This window comes from Colias croceus, chromosome 24 (assembly GCF_905220415.1).
Source record: "Colias croceus chromosome 24, ilColCroc2.1".
Lineage (NCBI taxonomy): Eukaryota > Metazoa > Arthropoda > Insecta > Lepidoptera > Pieridae > Colias > Colias croceus.
In genome coordinates this window covers 2,870,811-2,889,837 of record NC_059560.1, presented here as the reverse complement: position 1 = coordinate 2,889,837, position 19,027 = coordinate 2,870,811, and the positions used below count along the sequence as shown (strand labels likewise).

The following is a 19,027-nucleotide window of genomic DNA, read 5'->3' as shown; positions in this document are numbered from 1 at the left end:
GAAAGCGTGGTAAGGGACAAACGTAAGATGAAAGTAGGTCATCACCTAAACTAAATAATGTTTATTCATTAACAAATACTTTAAAATCAGTTAAATGTTAATGACACTCGCGTAAAATAAACAAGAAAATACATAGAACAACTTCTAAATAACGTTACGAATGTATAGTTTTTTTTTTTTTTTCAATAACTTTTTATCATTACATTCGACACTGCAATGAGTCAACGACTGACGATTGTTAAATTGTCCATTGTCGTTAAGATAACCTCTTAAATAACCTACGTAAATTGAGAAACAGATAAAAAATAAACGATTTTAAATTACATTGTTATAAATTGTTTACTCTTATTGAACTTTTACTCCTATTATTTTCGACTAATCTACTATTTTAAACGTGAAATTGTGAAAATGGATGGTTAGATATTTTGATGGATGTATGTTACCGACACGCTAGATTGGCTGAATCTATCTAGATAAAATTTGGAGCAGAGACAGATTAGCCTGGAATCGCTCATGTGCTTTAAATCCTGATAGAATGCGAGAGGAACCGCAGGCTGAAGACAGTTTTCAATCGACTAATAAAAAAGGAGGAGGTTATTTGTTAGACTATATTGTTTTTAAAGTTTCTACTGTGCGAAAAGATTTTCATTATTCTTTTTTTTATTCTGATAATTCGAAGTTTTAGTTTTCAGATAAAAGTAAGTATACCTAGATAGTTTTTGTTATGAGATATGGCTAATGGCTATCCATATGTTGTGATATCACGAATGTAAACGCCCATATGACCGAGCATTTGTAATTATTAGGGTCACGATAATTTGGTTTGATCTTCGAAACATCATTAACATAATATACGAAAATAAAATATTGAATTGTTGGTGCAAGTAATAAATTAATTCTAGTAATAAAATATGATGGTAGCTAATTCTAGATATTTAAATTGTTTTATATATCTTTTTGGATGTAGATAAAATTGTGACTTTGTATTGTATTAAATGTACGTTACATAAATAAATTCAACATTTATATAAAACTTGTTGCATGATAAATAAATTGCTATCAAAATTCTTATCAAATTCGGATTTTTTTTATGAAAAATTTGGTCTTTTTTCCCGTTATATTAATCGAAATTAAACAAACATTGCACACTCAATTATTACATTTAAAATATAATTAAATTTTCCGTGTAATATTTGAAATAAAAAATTATTGATTTATAGATTGAATTGATTTATAGATATTCATGACAAGAGAATAATACAAAAATAAATCCAATTAATAAGTAATAGTAAAAATGAACATCAGTTTTCATCATTATAATAACTCAATTATGTTAAATAATTAAAACAATAGCACATAATTTAATGTATTAACTGCTGTCAATTAGTACTGTTATAAATAGTGTTAACAAGAGCCATTAGCAATATTAAATCTTAAATAGAACAAGCATCTTTATTAAATTATCTTCAATTGTTTTGACCCGTACATTGCACATGCAGTCAATTAACTGATTTATTGTCTTTGTAACTTCGGAATATCATATTGCATATTGAGCCCTTGAAAATAAGGAATTTTCGTTATAACTGCTCCGTCATTTTAAACTCTTAAATTGAATGTCAAGATATGGCCTTTAATAAGCAAGGCTAGCGAGCGAGCCATGTAAAAAAACAAATACTTATAAATACATATTATTGTTTAAAAGTTTTTTTTTGGCATACAAATTCCAATGAACACTTTAATTCATTATTTTAATGTTTATTAGTACGTATATTATTTCATTAATTGTCGGCACAAACTGGTAAATTAAATCACTATTGACAAAACATAACTTAAATCTAATATTTGCAGATAGCTCATAAAGCTCATGATTATCATACTTAGGCTATTAAGCATTAACAGCAGTGTCAACAAACTGGAAGCAAGACATAATCACTATGACTCATGAAGCAACGCTCACAATGGACAGGATATGTGATGAATGGCATTTCTAAAGCCGTTAGTCTCATGTCTGTATCTGAAGCTATTTAGTAATTTCCTGCTCAATATGGTAATTGATATCATACATAACTGTTCAAATTGACAATAGATATCTAACTATCTATATATAATATATGTAAAACTCAAAGGTGACTGATATAGTGATCTATCAACGCACAGCCCAAACCACTGGACGTATCGGGCTGAAATTTGGCGTGCAGGTAGATGTTATAACATAGGTGTCACCTAAGGAATTTAGAAAATTCATCCCCTAAAGGGGTAAAATAGGGGATGAAAACTTATACCATGAAAATTTATCATTTCCACGCAAGCGAAGCTGCGGGCAACAGCTAGTGTAAGTATAATATTAGAATAAACTTAATATCAATATTTTGCATACTCAAGATTGATTTGTAAAAGATTTGCTGATCCTACCTACTAAATATTATTTAGCATAGACAGATTATAATCTTAAATAGACAACCGGTTGAAAATAACATTGTTTATTTGTGACAACCTCACATAATGTGAAAAAAAACCTGTGCACTGTAAAATATTTCATTTCAGTGTGCTTAGTCAGTGTGATATTCAATTTTACGGCCATGAAAATATCACATTATCTTAGATCACAGTATCTATTGGCTTAAAGATAATATTTGCATTGATGTAACATTTATATTGATGCAGAGATACCACGAAAATAACTGAATAAATACCATAGTATAGGTTACATACTAAAATCATTAAAAATTTTGTATCAAGGATAGAGAAGTACAGATTAATACTGTTAATGCTTTACAACAAAACATGAGTGTAAATTAACACGAAAATAAGCCAAAGTTGAGGACATGGGTTTTCTTAACCATAAGTAACATAAATAAAATATTGTTAAGCAAATTAAAATAAATAAAACAGGTAAGCTCCATAATTACTTTTATATAAAGTAGTGAAATAATAAGTTAAGGACCTGTAATTGTGTCGAAATTAAATATACACAGATGTAATCATTAGTGAATCAGTATCTCTAGTGATAATAATATGTACGTAATATTTTCAAATGTTTTACTTTGAATAATATACCTACGCACGATTCTTCCTACAACACGTCTTCTTCGCGGTTAGTGGTTACCCAGTACCAGGCTGTGCAATCTTAGAACATTTTACCGTGCAACTGGGCGAAAGTAATGATACCAAATTGAAAGAGCACCGTCATCTAGTGACAAGTCCTACAGTGAATGCCTTTTTAATTTTGTTGTATTATAAAACCATGTATTTCCGGTTTGTAGATACAGATGGCGCTTGTTGCTGTTAGCCGACTAAGTTGAAAGTACGGTTTTAGTTCATTACAGCTGTAGTGACGAAGTGACCATTTTAATCTTGAATCATTATAATCCGTATGGTGGATGCTAAATGTTACCATTCAAAAAAAAAAAAAATTTTAGTAGTTTTATGTTATCATCATTGTATATATTTTGAGATATAGTTTAAACAAATAAATTATAAAAACTGCCATAATTTTAATTTAATTTAAAACAGTAAAAACTTGATCTAAATAATTAACAAAATTCGCGTCGTAGTAGTTATTTTGTACTTTTTACTTGCAGTAATGAAACAAGCTGTCAACCACAGCTGTCAACAATCAATGGCGGTCTGTCTGTCGTTAGTGCCGGTTGTTTTTGTTGATAAATTCATCAATTTATAACCTAGTGCTTCTCCGAATCTCCGTAATTCTTCAAGTTGAGCCACTGCTCCTTGGGTTTACGTCGAGTGTTTTCATCAAACTAGTGCTTCTCCGTGAATTCGTTGAGTTGAGCCCTTGCTCCTCACGATTAGCGTCGAGTGTTTGTTCTAGTATTTTTCGAGATAGAGACTCTGAGACTATAGTGCTTCTAAGTGACATTACCATGTCTAGTAAACGTTGTTGTGTTCCTCAGTGTGTGGAAGTCGAAGGTACGTAACCAGACTGTTTCAAACCTGATACCAAACCAGTTCATACGCCCTGTCTTTGCACTGGTGCAATTTGAAAGTAAAACATGGCCTTTTGAAAGTAATGCGCGTACAGACAGGCTTATTTCAATACTCAATACATTTATTGCATTCCACAATGTGAACATGAGGTGTGGCCCTGACGAGCATAACAACCCACTGACCAAGGGCTCTTATAAATATTTGTTTCAAGCTCATGTATTATTATTTTTGCATTACATGAGCTTGAAACTTCTCTGGACGTCATTATTTTTTATTAAGAAAGGGGGTTTATTAAGAAAGTGGGGTATGTACATAGAAATATGCCTGCAACATAATATAATGAAAAGTACACAAATAGTCTCTATGCATTTAAACTGTCTTAAAGATAAATATAATGGAGAAGATGCTCTTAAAAATAATAATTGAAGTAATTCTATATCATAGGTCTGTCACAAGTTTTTTTTCTATAAATGTAATGCTTAAACTCCTTTTTTGCAGGCTCTTACAGAGTTCTTCATTGGTTTCCAAACCCTGATAAGGACATTGCTCGTTTCCGAACATGGGTTCATGCTATTGGAGGAGAAATTTTGAGTCTGAGCAATGAAAATATTTATAAACTTCGTCGAGTTTGTCATGCTCATTTCGAAGAGAAATATTGTTGCCGTTACAACAAAATTTCTAACATAGCTGTTCCAACATTACATATGCCAGGTTGGTAAACTATGTAGCTATATAATTGTCTATTAAATCTATAGTAGCTAAGTATATATTTTAGTAGCTATAGGCTTTTAATGTGTCATAATAATTATGGCACCTTATGTTATTGTCATAATATAACATTAAATTGAAAATAAATGTTGCATGTATTGTATCTAGTAAAACATTACTATAATTTAGAAAGTTTCATCAGAATTAACCTGTTCATTTCAGGAAATTTGAATTAGAATTTGGAATGGAAGATAATATTTATTACCCTTAGGATTTAGAGATATTATTCAGTTTGTTCTTGAATTAATTCAATGTGTTATTCAACATTATTTTTTACAACAGAGAGGTTGTTTCTTTCGTTTCTACACTTTGGTAGAAACAAAACGAGATTTTGAACTTATTAAAATTGTCTATATTATTTTTGCAGGACCTTTATCAAAATTTATCTGCACTGATAGAAAACCATTGAGGGAAGTTGAAAATTTACCTTCTACTTCAAAAGGTCAGTACCTACACCTAAACTTCACATAAAGGTGCTAACACAGCAGTTGTGTAATGAAAATGAAACATTCTATAATCTTATAGAATGTTTCATAACACTTGTTGTCTGAAAGTTTCAAGTTGTTTTGTGAGAAAATCTTCAAAAGTATGTAAATTGTAACAAAATATTGTCATGTTACACAATGTTTTATAACATTATAACTGATGTGTCAACACTTCAAGAAGATTTAAGGAGATAATGTTACTTAGCATGTCTATTTTACACTTGTAATTTGACCAGAACTGCTACAGTGACTGAAATAATGCTCAGCCAAAGTAATACTATGTATTCGTAAGTGCATATATTATTTTTGCATGTTTTGTTTTACTATAACCTCTACAACTTTTAACCCAGCTGGTAATAACTTGGTTTAAGCCCATGCTATCAGTTCCTGGCTACCTAGTTAGCCAAGCAAAAGCAATACATGCAAAAAAATATGTATTTCTTAGCCATACACTTCAATTTTGATTTAAAGTAACTATCTGAATAAGTTTTTCTATAAATTGGCATTTAAAGGATAAATGCCTGTTATATATATATCGGTCCCTACACACAAACTGACAGAAAAGTTGATGTTTACAGGAAAGCATTTTTAATTTTCAAACTGCTCTAAGAATTATTTTAAGAGCAGATATATATTTAATTTAATGCAAATTTATTTCATGCAACAGCAAGCAGCAACATAAAATTCATTTATAACAATTTTCCTATTGTGTTTGTTTCAGGACCACTATCACTTCAAGATTCCCAAAAACCATTAAAAGAAAATGAAGCACCAGCACCAGGTTGGTATCTAAATATAATCCAAATTTTTCTTACTATTTAGCTAATTGCAAATTTTAGGTTTTACTATACATATAACAGTTCAGCAGCAAAAACACATTATGCAAAAATATTATAAAAGTACATAATTATATAGTTTTAAAACTATAAACTTACTTAATTATAACTTTCGTTTTCCAGCTACTGTTGAACCTGATACAGTTGTTGAGAATCTTGAAATACAAGAATACAAATTGGAGGATAAATATGGTGAGTGGCCCTTACTTAAATTTTAAAGAAAAAAGAAATAGAAACCTAAAGATAGAGTACTATGTTCATTTCCACTGCCTTTATCTTTCACTCTACAACTCTTAATGGTTGAAGCCATGGGGCACAGCAGTGTTTATACATTTGATCTGCTGGACAGTACTTCTGTTTAAATAATTTCTTTAATATAATAATAGCTAAGGTAGCATGTTTTTAAAAGCTTAATTTTATTTGCAGGTCCAAACACTGCTAAAAAAGTAGTGACTCATAAGAAAATGACCAAAAATGAGCGATCCTTATACCAAAAATTGGTAAACATTAGGATTAAGTTATCGAAGTGTCGGAACAGAGCACAGAAACAATCCCTGCAATTAAAAGCAGCCAAAAATTTTATGAAGAATAGCAACTTTATAGCTACTATTAACAATATGCCAAGTGCTGCTAAACTTTTAACCATGTTGCAGTTTAGAGAGTCTAAAAAAAAAGAAAAAGGCAGAAGATTTTCTACTGAAGAAAAAATATTGGCTTTGGCAATGCTGAAGCAAAGCCCCAAAGGCTATCGATTTCTGCGAAGAATGTTGGTTTTGCCTTCACAGCAAATACTAAATACATTTTTGAACCAAGCCAATATAAAGCCTGGTATCAATAATAATATATTTGAACAGCTGAAAAAAAGAGCAAATAAAATGAAACCAGCAGACAGACTCTGCATACTAATGTTCGATGAAATGTCTCTGAAGCCTAATTTAACTTATAATGAGAGAAAAGATTTGGTGATAGGTTTTGTGAACAATGGACGCGAGACAAAACAAGAATTCGCAGACCATGCACAGGTTTTTATGATCAGGGGTCTGATAAGAAAGTATAAGCAACCTGTTGCTTATACATTTGCACAGGCGGCCACTAAAGGCCCAGAGTCTACAAGAAACTGGGTTCAACGTAGTGGCTACAGTGTGTGACCAAGGCACTAATAATAGACATGCCTTAAATCTTCTTTTACATGAAAGCAGGGTACATATGCTGAGAAGTGGAAAAGAAGTCAGAGAAGAAACAAAAATAATTATAATTAATGATAAAAAAATTGTTCCACTGTATGATCCCCCGCATTTATTAAAAGGAATAAGGAACAACCTATTACAGAAAAATTTAAGGTATAAAACAGATAAAGAAAAGACGGCTAAGTGGGATCACATTATAAAACTACATCAAGAAAATCCTGCATATAAAGGAATACGATTAGTGCCTAAGTTAACTGATAGCCACGTTGATCCGACTAGGACGAAGATGAAAGTGAAATACGCCAGTCAAGTGTTCAGTAGATCTGTCTCTTCTACTATGGGATACCTTGCAGGTAAGATCAAGAGATGTTTTTTTTGTAATGGCCAACTAAACTTAGTGCAACAATATTAGATTAAATATCTGCCGGAATTTAAATATTTCCATTATATTTCAAAATATTGGTTATTGCAATTACCTGGGTTCAGTTACTCTTTAAATTAAAATGTAGGTTTAATGGTACACCACTATGCAAACACATATCCCAAAGCATACACATAACATGTACATTAGGTGCACAGACATTTTAAAGCATAAATGATCTAAATTCTAATATTGAATTGTTATTGTTTTACAGATAACGGAATCCTTCCAGACGAATGTAAGGAGACTGCAGATGTACTACTTTTTTTTGATAATCTTTTTGACTCTGTGAATGGCAGCTTTGTCAAAAATAGGTATGCAAAACCACTCCTAGGACCTGTAACACCCAATTCCAAACATCACGAATTTTGGAGAGAAGCAAAAAAAGTTTTAAAATCCATGAAATTTATCACAGATGAAAACATAATTGCTAATGTACCTACCATTAATAATTGGGTATGGACACTGGAAGGCATAGAAACATTAGTTAAAATGTTAGCCATTGACTACAATGTTACATCTATATGGATGCGGCACCTAAACCAAGACCCAATCGAAAATTTCTTTGGGGCTATAAGAAGCCATGGGTGCCGTAACACAAATCCAACACCTGAAAGATTTCAATCAGCATTAACAACGTTATTAGTCAATAACCTATCCAGTGTCCATGCCCCTGGAGCAAATTGTGAAGAAGATCAATGCAATGCACTACATGCCCTCATCGTTACTAAAAATAAGGAACCTACGACTACTGGTGATATGTCTTTAGACATTGTTAACGAGATTACCCTTACACCTTTAGAGGAAAAAAGTCAGCCCCAAATAATGGGGCCTCTACAGTATGTATCGGGATATTTTTTAAAAAAGACGAAAAATAAAATATTTAGGTCTTGTGAGGTTTGTAAGGGTAATCTCTATAGTGAAATTGAAAATGATTTTATACAAAGAAAAGAATTTGCCAATCGTCGTTGGCTTTCCACCCCAAGCCCAGCATTTTTGGAATCAATATCCAACATGCAAGATATAATAAATACAATAATATCTACTAATTTAAACCAAAAATTTCTAAGGGAAAATATAAAAACGATAATTCTTTTATTTTTAGACTTTAATTTTATGACATGCTCTGAACACAAAGAAAAATTAATAGACTTTTTAATTAATTTAGTTAGTCGATTTTTTTTATTTACATATTGTAAAAATATAAATAAAATTTTAACGGGCAAAAAAAATATAGACAGCGATGAGGATGCAATGCAGTGCAAAGCACAAAAATATTTTAAAAGATGTTTTAAGAGGAAAATTTGACATTATTATAATAATGCATTGTACCAACAATGTAATGCAATTATTAGAATAATGTCAAAGGAGGGTGCTCAAAAAAAAATCAACTTTGGCAGAAACGAATTGTACTATAGATTAATAATAATATTGTGTAATAAAATAATAACCGGGTATGATCGTGATTCCTGGCAAACATATAAAAATTTCCAATTTTGTTATCCAGTTGTCCATAAAAAAAGTATTTCGTAGTAGTAGTATGTTCCCCTATTATTCAAAGAACTTTCCTAATTCCTTTTTTTATTTTGAAGGGGTATACTTTTCTTAATAAACAGGTCAGAAAAAAGAAATTCAACATCGGTCCAGGCGTATTTGAGAAATGACCCAATGCCTCCAAAAAAAAAGGATATTTTTTAATAATGAGACCACCTGGAAAGTATACCCTTTCAGACAAAACGAATTTTCCTCATCAGTCCAGGCGTCTTTGAGAAATCGGGGAACATACTACTTTTAAAATAGACAACAAAATTGCATTTTTTTATGTTTGCCAGTAAGGATCACGATCGTAACCGGTTATTATTTTATCACACTACATTATTGTTAATTTGAAATACAACTCCTTTCTGCCGAAGCTGGGTTTTTTTTTCAATGATGCGTGAGCATTCTCCTTTCTGGTTATGTATTAGAAAATCTAATTTTATGGCTGGTTTTACAGTGTGCTGACGGTCTGCGTTGACAAGTCAATATGTATGGTAGCTTATGAAGCGCTTTAGTTAAAGCTATGGCACATGAACACTTGAACAGGTTGGCGAGTAGTAATGTAGATTTTGTAATGGTACGGATCTCCCTCGTATCAACCTCAAGTGAACTTACCAATTTTGAACACAACTCTTTGTTTTCCTTCGCTAGTGTGTAAACGGCCAGTATATGTAATAAAAAACATAATTAAGGTACCTTTCAAGCAAACGCATTACCATCTGTTCGCATCCCATGAGTTGCTTCAATTTCCGTATCATCGACAAAGTCCACTTGGAGTTAATTCAGTTGATATGAGGGGGATTTGTACTAGATCATCTCCATGGTCGAGATAACCACTCGCCATCCGGTGGCCTCTCCGACATACATGTATAGAGCTATGGCTTTGAATATTTGAGAATGACATCGATCGGTCGCCAGCGCTGAGCGTACTGGCTTGTCACTGTGGACCATCAGCATGACTCTAAAACCAGCCTAAATAGTCCAATCAACGGGGCTTAAGTTACCAAAACCCTCCCGCCTATGTAATTTGGCATTGATAAAATTAGGGGATATTATTACCATTTCTTTATTAGTTGTTAGTTATTTTTTAAGTTGTTTGTTACTGATTGTTGAAAAATCCTCACAGTGATTCGTATATAATTATACTTTCTGTATAATTATATACGAATGTACTACCTACTTAGTATAGTTATTTATATGAATCCAACTCTTTTAAATTGTAGACAATGAAATTCTAATTTCACTTTCACGCTGTAACTTCTACTGAACTATCAGTCTTATTTTATATAAAAGAGAATTATCAAGAATGCATTAATAATAAACAAAGCTATGTAATCAGGATATTAAAATACAATTAATAACAATAATTAGCAGACCTTATTGTTCAGTAAAAGTAATAACGCATAAATGAAATTTGGAAGTTTCTCTGAAATCGAAAAATTGTGAGATTCCTTTCGAAATGATACATTCGTACATAATTTAAACAGAACGTGTTTCAGTGTGATCTTTTTTTACTACTAACTTCTTGTAATCTGCACCTAATTTCATCATAAATGCTAAATTTCAAAGGTGGGAGAATTTTTCGGAGTCTTAATTAATATTCTATGATGAGTTGACATAGGACGCTAGTATTCGTCCCATGTCAACTTATCATTCTAAGTTAAGTTGGCAAGATAAAACATAAGATTAATGTATGACCAAAATTGTATCCAAAATTTTTAATTAGTTTTAATCATGTAACTGTTTGTGGTGAGAAATAAACTATTTTGATTATCATAATATATGGTTTTATTTTCTGCATCCTAATTTGAATACAGTTGAGTTTTGTTAATTTATTTATTAATCCGTTAGGTAATTTACTCAGTCAATTTAGTAAACGTATTCTCCATTGACTATGAGTAAATTACGGGATTAATAAATAAATTAACAAAACTTAGTACAAACAAGGCTCAAAGCAGGAATGATAGTAGATCTATAGTTATATACATCGCAGGAAAGTTGCAAGTTTGTAGATACAGATGGCGCTGTCAATCACTTTCCTCCTGAACCCGCCGAGTAAAGCCTCTATACCTATATATATAAAAGTACTCTGTGCCCAGTACCTACAGGCTACAACTATAATAATGATTATAGATTTATAAATTAAATAATTTTAAATTTTAACGTAAACTTAGTAAAATAAAATGAAACAAAATACTCCATAGTTAATATTATTTTTAAATAACAAAAGTTGAATTTAAAATGTGCTCGAGTAGCGCGGAGCGCGTGGTCATAAAAATAGTAATAATGTGAAAAATCTTACCAGTTAGACTGTCCACATTTTCAATAATTTTAGGCAAATAATAGCTGATGAACCATTTTTTATAACATACTTTTCATTATTTAGTTATTTCTTTTATTTGCCTGAACAGTGAACACCACAGATTAGTGAACACGTGCTCACTACACCATCCTTCCTCTATGCACTACACGCATCTACTCACAACTTATCATTGTTCATTGGAGTTGTTCACAGATAAAAATTATAACTAGATTTTTTTTATTCAAGAAATAAGTATTGCCCTATGCTTGACATAGCTACATTAGCTAACTTCGAAATTAAAATATATACGTTTTCCCAACCGAAGTTATATGGTATCCTAATGTTCCATAATATCATAATTCTTTTAAAAAAAGACAAGAAAATACATAATAAAGCAATTCATTCGTTAAATTTTAGGTAGGTATACGATTTAACAATAATTGTGTAATCAGGCAACTCGAATTTATTTTCTCAACCTGCCAGTTGACAGTTGACACCACGTTTGACGTTGACACTGATTTGACGGATTTTAAATTCACACTTCACAGCTGGATTTTAGAAATACGTGAGAAATACCTTTTACAAGCAAATTTCTTTCTAATTATTTTTAAATTACAAAGTTAAAATTTTCTAAGGCACAATGGTAAATTCTAGTTTGGCGTATGAAATTCTTTTATACATAAATTCCTTTTATTTCGGTCTATTCGCCACTTGCGAACTGGGCACATTGATCCTGAAATCTGTATTGATTGGTGGAAAATATGACGATAGCGAAAAAAATCGAACAAGCCTTGGTCAGGATTACGGCGTTATGGTAGCCCTGTTCATTATCGAGGCAGCCAGGCTGGTTTTAGGAAGAAAAGGAAGTCTTAGTGAAAGAGGTTAGTATTTATATCACCAATTGATTGAGTTCTATCTTCCGTTCTATTTATAGGTTCTACATTACTCCACTTCTTTACAGATGTACCTGTTATGTTCTCCGTACTTCTCACAGTGCCATCAATTATAGGAGTAACATATTTATTGAGATGGCAAGTTGTTGTACTTAGAATTGAGTATATTTGGTGTACTCTAATGTTGTCGTTACAATCTCTTGAATTTATATTTGCGTCCATGTTTATAGTTACTATGTGTAGGGGCCCTTCATATGATTAAGGGGTGTGAGGTATATTTGTTATTTCATATGAGAATAGTGTCACATAAGATGCTCCTTAGCTATGCCACTGTTACAAATGTATTAATAGACCACAGTGAAAGATGCAATCATTTTAATTTTGTCTATAAACACCAAATAGTATGATTAACTATTGAATAGAGCAGTCATCATAAAGTACTTAGAAAAAGGTGTGGTTTGCATTGCAACATTGTAAAGAGTTAATTAATTATTTAAACAGGGCAAGTCTATACATAATTCAGCTACCTTCATCATTATTAATTATGTATTTTTAAATTGTTTAAGGCCAAAGACACCATACCTTGAGGCATAAAATTGTACTTAATGTGACATTGTTCTTATACAATGCTTAAACCAAAGAAAAAATATTTCTCATTTAATGTGTGGATAAAAATAATTATTCTAGATGTAATAGACCTATATATATATATATATTTTGTGTGCATACAAAGCTTTCTATATACATTAGAATTTTATACTCTGTTTAACCATTTATAAAATATATAACATTACCTGTTTTATGGATACTCCCTCCAGTATTTAGTATTCTTGACTGTAATTTTGTCTTATACCAAAATAGGATTGAATTAGATGTGAAATAAGAACAGTGTGATTTTATTAACTTTTATATTGCACTAAGTTTTATAATATATTTAAAACTGCACAAAATTACAAAACCATATACATCTTGGTGTCTTCCATTTTTATGGACCCTTATATATTAAGTGTACTTAATAATATTAAGATATGCAAGACTATAAATTATTATGCCTTTTATTGGTATGAAATATTTACACTGACAGATGTTAAACAGTGAAGGCATGGTGTATTATAGAATTTTATCCATGTTTTATCCATGTTAGGAATCTTAGCTAGTCATGTATTATGAGATTTCATATATTAAAGGTATAAAGTGATACCATGTGTGGCCTTTATATATAAAAGTATACACCATGTATTTTATCAAGAGTTAATGTTTTACACTATACCTATAGTATTAACGTTTTAATACCAAATATTATATTGGCTAACATTTTATATATTGTTGTTTATTAGCTGCCTATTTAGAAAGAATATAATTTCGAAACTATGTAATACCAAAATAATAACTAATTATACAGTAGTGACTTGATAAGGTAACTTATTATTACAAAAACATTTTTTTATACACCTTGGTACTGTTTTTATTGTTTTAATAATCTATATAATCTGCTATGTAGTATTTATTAAATTATAAAGGATTTTTTTTTATGTGCAATGTGTGTTTGATAAAATACAATATTTATAAATGTGAACTATTCTAGTCTCTTCTTGTTCAAATAAATATACATATGTACAATAAATTATTATTTTTTATTTTTCCTCAAAATGTGGAATACATAAATAAATAAAACAATTAATTAAATAGTGTACACAACTACACGAAATTGTATAATCTTATCCATGACTTTCTCCCAACAAATATGAAGGCATTCTTGAAAACATCAATTTTTCTCTCTTATGGACATTTCTTTGATGTTTCATCATAGCATTTCTGTAGCCAAAGGCCTTGCCACACAAACCACACACATGATTCCTGATGCCCAAATGGTCAGCTTCATAATGCCTTTGCAGATATAGTTTTGTGTGAAATGACCTTTTACAAGTTTCACAACTATGCTGCGGTTCCTTGTGCCTTAACATATGTCGATTAAGATTGCTCTTGAATAAAAATCGTGCAGGACACTCTGTACACATGTATCGATAGTCCCCAATATGAACTTTCATATGATTCTTCAAAAGCTCTGCATATCGTCCCTTGTATGGGCAGAATTGACATTTGTATGGGAAATCTGTTCTGTGACGTAAACTGTGGTTATGATATGCACAGCGGAGTCTAAATGACTTCCCACAGACATCACAAACATATTTAAAATGATTTGGATCGTGCATTGTCATGTGCTCTTTATAATATGACTTGTTAACAATTTTATTGCAAATATTACATTGTACTTTAAGGCCAACATTATTTTTACTTCTAACTGGCTTGGTATCAGGTATGTTGTCTGGTGGGATAATATAATTGTGTTCCTTTTCTTCGTAGTCAGTAAAATCGTGTATGTCCTGGGAATCATCTAATTTCAATTCTTGTTTGACGGACTGTTTTAAAACACTCTCTGTCTGCTTAGCTAGTTGTTTAAATGATATACTATCTTTAATAAATTTGTAACAATTAGAGCAGAGATATTTGGGATTATTGTCGTTTTCATCAATTTCAATATCACAGAGCTGTTGCAGTCTCTCTCTTATTACCGAGCTATTGTCTTTACCGTAAAGCGAAATACAGCCATCTTGAAGACATATTCGACAGGATAATGTTTTCACGTTAGGTCTAGTTTTATGTAAGTTTGCAAAATGGTCAGATAATTCTGTATTATTTCGTGCTTTACACATTTTCATAATGTAGTATGAGGTAACCATTTTTTTTAGAACTATTGAATACAGAATTAGTCCTACAGTTTGCCGTTAACTCCAAAATATTTTAATAACACCAATTCAAGACATGCCAATCAAATATTAACGTTCAAAGATAAATTTTAAACAATAATATTTTGTTTATTTGTTTACACCAATGTTTACGAGGTTTACACTTAGGTTTACACAATGGGTTTACACCAAAGAGTAAAGTAATATAGGGGGAAGTTTACACCTTGGTTTACGTATTGTTGACAGTTGACACTTGACAGTAATTACTAATTCCATCCAATGAATAAGGAATCACATGGAAGTGACATACCTACAAAAAAAGTGTGGCCGGCGCCATATTGAATGGAACTAAACATGGCGGTGTTTAGTGCCGAGAATATATCGATAAACATTAATATGTTTATCGATATAAAAATAATCTATAATATAAAAATGAATCGCAAATTGTGTTGGTAAGCGCATAACTCGAGAACAACTGAACCGATTTCGTTAATTCTTTTTTTATTACATTTCTTGAAGTACGAGGATGGTTCTTATGGAGAGAAAACGTAAAAATGTACCACGGGCGAAGCCGGGGCGGACCGCTAGTATTTATATATACATATTTTACCTTTTGTTACCTTTTAGCTGAACTAATTTCAGTTTTGAGGAATGTAATATAATGATACAAAATAAATACTAATATAGGTATATAATAGTTTTTTATTACGATGAACAACACAATATACAGTAGGTAATAGAAAAAAAAAACAATAATTACTTAATAACAGAGAAAATTATAGAACTAAACTATTTCGTGCAGCCTGTGATGCACTCGGATTCACTTTGTTCATTTTTGAGTTCGGGATTTGAGGCTCAACCGGTACCTGGAAATGAAATGTCACAGTTTACATTAACTAACATTGTTCACTTTACATTTTAACTAACATGCAATACATTTTAATTAAAAGGGCAATGCTGACGCGACGGTTTGAAATTAATATTAACATTAGGGCTTGCAATAGCGGAATTTAAATTTATATTTTTGGTTTTATTTTATGGCATTCAAATGCTTTATAAATATAAATTTATAAAGAATAGAAAAATAACTTAAAACACCCCGTGTATTTAAAGTAAATTGCACTTTCCCTCAGTCAATAACATTTCAACAACCAAATATCACCCAAGTTTGTACTCAAAAAATCATATAAAACCATCTCAGTTTGTTCACAGGCCCTCTTCAAAATAGGAGAAACGTTAGCATATAAATGACAGCCCTAAATCTAAATAAAAAGACCAAAAGTAAATTGGAAGACATCATGTGTCTACAGATAAAAACCTCACCCTGTGTGAATGCAGCGGCAAACATACTGGTATAGCATCATCGTGCAGACTAATCACATCCATTGTTCTATTGAAAGCACTTTCGGGGAAATGTAGGGAACATACTATGATATATCCTTTACATTTGGCTTGATATTTTCAGTTTCAATTGCTTCTAACCATTTTCCTTTTCTATTTTCACTTCTTGGTAACCTATAAAAAATGAATTTTTAGGTTATTATAATTTTAGTCCTGACCTGACTTATTTATAAATACATTTTTAAAGTACTATAAAAGCGACTAATCTTATTCATATTAGGTAAATTTAAGTGTTTTATTTTTCCTTCTGCTGCTCTTGGCAAAATTAATTTGTTAATTTGGAAGTGTATTCACCAAAGCAACTATTCTTAAGATTAATGACACAGCCTTGGGAGACGCACGTCTTCATCGAACATTTTGCTAATGTCGATATTATAAGCCATCACTAGCACCCAAATTCATTATTTAATACTATAACGAAAATATACAAAATAAAGCTATATTTGGTAACAATTTTGCACTGAACATAGTCTGTGAATACTCCTCAATTCAATATACATGAAAATAACTAAATCAGCAAATAAATAACTAATATTTCAGTCAAAACGTATACATACCGGTGCAAAGACAAACTTTTCTGGTTTTCATTCTTTCCGGAGCCACATCCCACAATACTGCGCTTTGGCATTATGCCACTATTTGTCCTTGACCACTCTATATGTTTTAGACACAAATGTTTGTCACAATCACAAAAATATTCAATATTTTTCAATGTTTACTACGGAGCAATGACAGAGCATGTACATCGTAATAACGAGAACATAAAATGGCGACCGGCCACAGTAGGTATTTGAGCTAACTTCAAATGTCAAGCGGTATAGAATTAGCACTGACTGACGTATAGCCATATTTTTTCACATATCAGAATATTCATTAGTTAGAAAGAGACAGTATTAGTTTTATTATTTCGGTATCGAAATGCATGATATTTGTATAATCAGTTGTTTGTATAGAACAATATGCCCTGTCCATAAGATTCCTTAGTCATTGATTCCATCACAGCAAAGAATAAAATACAGATTATATTATGTGATTATATGCCTGTTCCGTTAAACGTTAACGTTTTGCGGAAACGCCTGTTAGCTAATCCATGAAAAATTATTTGATTTGAGATATTGAATTCAATTACACAAGGAAAACATAAATTTACGAATTGGCTATCCATCGATCGTTAAAGTGCAAGAAATTATTTATTTAGGTACATCGACAGATACATCATTCCTTAATAATAAATACAAAGTAAGAATATTCTAATGCTTGACCCTATTATAGATGTACACAGCATTATATAATAATATAATATATATATATATATATACTAGCTTTATGCCCGTGTTATAAAAGGAAAACCCGAATATTTCCCCTACCCGTGGAATTTTAGGGAAAAAACTTTTGATGAAACTTAGCAGTAATATAGGTAGGTATAGCATTGAATAAAACAAAAGATACGTTCTAAAGCAATTTATTAATCAAAATAATACAAAAACATTTTGTATAAATAATGATCACAGACGAAACAAATGTAACAAAATCGTGGATTACATTAATAAATTATAATTATAATAAATTATATAATCTAACACTATTAACTCCGAAATAATGTGGTCTTTGGATGCTGGTTGCTGGCCTAAACACATTTTTTTAGCATCAACAATACTTTATACGGTTTCCTTGAAAGCACGTGAAGACGCGCCTTTATTAAATTCAGTTACCTATCTGTTTAAAACTATTATTCGGATAGAATTGATAAACTTCAAGCGTAATAATTAAAGAACCCAAAATTACATAAATATGTATATCTACCAAAAAAGGAAAACTTATATTTGATATAAATAATATAATAGTATACTAGCTTTCAATTACAGTTCACTCATACAAATTATTCTACAGTAACCATCTAATAACATTTGAATACATGGGTATATCGTTGTCATAATATTATAGTACAATACAATTAAATTTAACATCAACATATTTTATTTTGATATTTAATTATCATATGTTTATAGATATAGCTATTTTTATAAAAACAAGTGATAACTGCGTTAAAAACAACCGACTTCAAACTTGCACTTGCAAGATCTACAAATACAGACAAAAATGCTCATAAAATAAAAACTACTGGGCCTATCCGAATAAAATTTTCATGGGACCAATTCGACATCATCCCGCATCAAACAAAAAAAGAATCAGGTAAATCGGTTCAGAAACTTCGGAGTAATCGTGTACATACATAAAAAAAAACATACCGGCCGAATTGATAACTCCTCCTTTTTTGAAGTCGGTTAAAAAGATAAGTGACGTATAAAGATAGTCATAGACAACTAATTTCCCTTCAACTGTTTTGTAAAAAAAGAACTATGTATACCTTAAGAGTCAAGACACATCAAATTAATTTTAATTTATATCAATATTATGCCCATGTTAAATACTCGACTGTAAGGACATTTTTCATTAATATAATATGATAAACTTTTTTATACTGCACTTCCTAAATAATATT

At 30.9% G+C, this 19,027-nt stretch overlaps 2 protein-coding genes and 1 long non-coding RNA gene across 3 annotated transcripts in view; all 3 read right to left on the bottom strand.

The window, feature by feature from the left end:
- Positions 1–11,599, bottom strand: part of LOC123702604 (equilibrative nucleoside transporter 1) — a 48,193-nt gene extending 36,594 nt beyond the window's left edge. The window contains exon 1 of the mRNA XM_045650363.1: positions 11,484–11,599. The gene's annotated coding sequence lies outside the window, so the exon portion shown is untranslated. The remainder of the gene's footprint in view (positions 1–11,483) is intronic.
- Positions 11,600–14,032: 2,433 nt separating this feature from the next.
- On the bottom strand, positions 14,033–15,260 carry LOC123702820 (zinc finger protein 567-like). Its single transcript, XM_045650624.1, has one exon. The coding sequence runs from the start codon at positions 15,115–15,117 to the stop codon at positions 14,095–14,097; it is 1,023 nt and encodes a 340-aa protein (XP_045506580.1). The 5' UTR covers positions 15,118–15,260; the 3' UTR covers positions 14,033–14,094.
- Positions 15,261–15,807: 547 nt separating this feature from the next.
- LOC123702803 lies at positions 15,808–17,141 on the bottom strand. Its single transcript, XR_006752919.1, has 3 exons — positions 17,082–17,141; positions 16,447–16,638; positions 15,808–15,989 (listed from the first exon to the last, which is right to left on the bottom strand). It is a non-coding gene; the product is annotated as an uncharacterized LOC123702803 (long non-coding RNA).
- Positions 17,142–19,027: the final 1,886 nt, after the last annotated feature.

What these genes read in the sequence shown, in the direction of transcription:
- LOC123702820 (XM_045650624.1), bottom strand. Translation starts at nt 15,117, where the DNA reads ATGGTTACCTCATACTACATTATGAAAATGTGTAAAGCACGAAATAAT.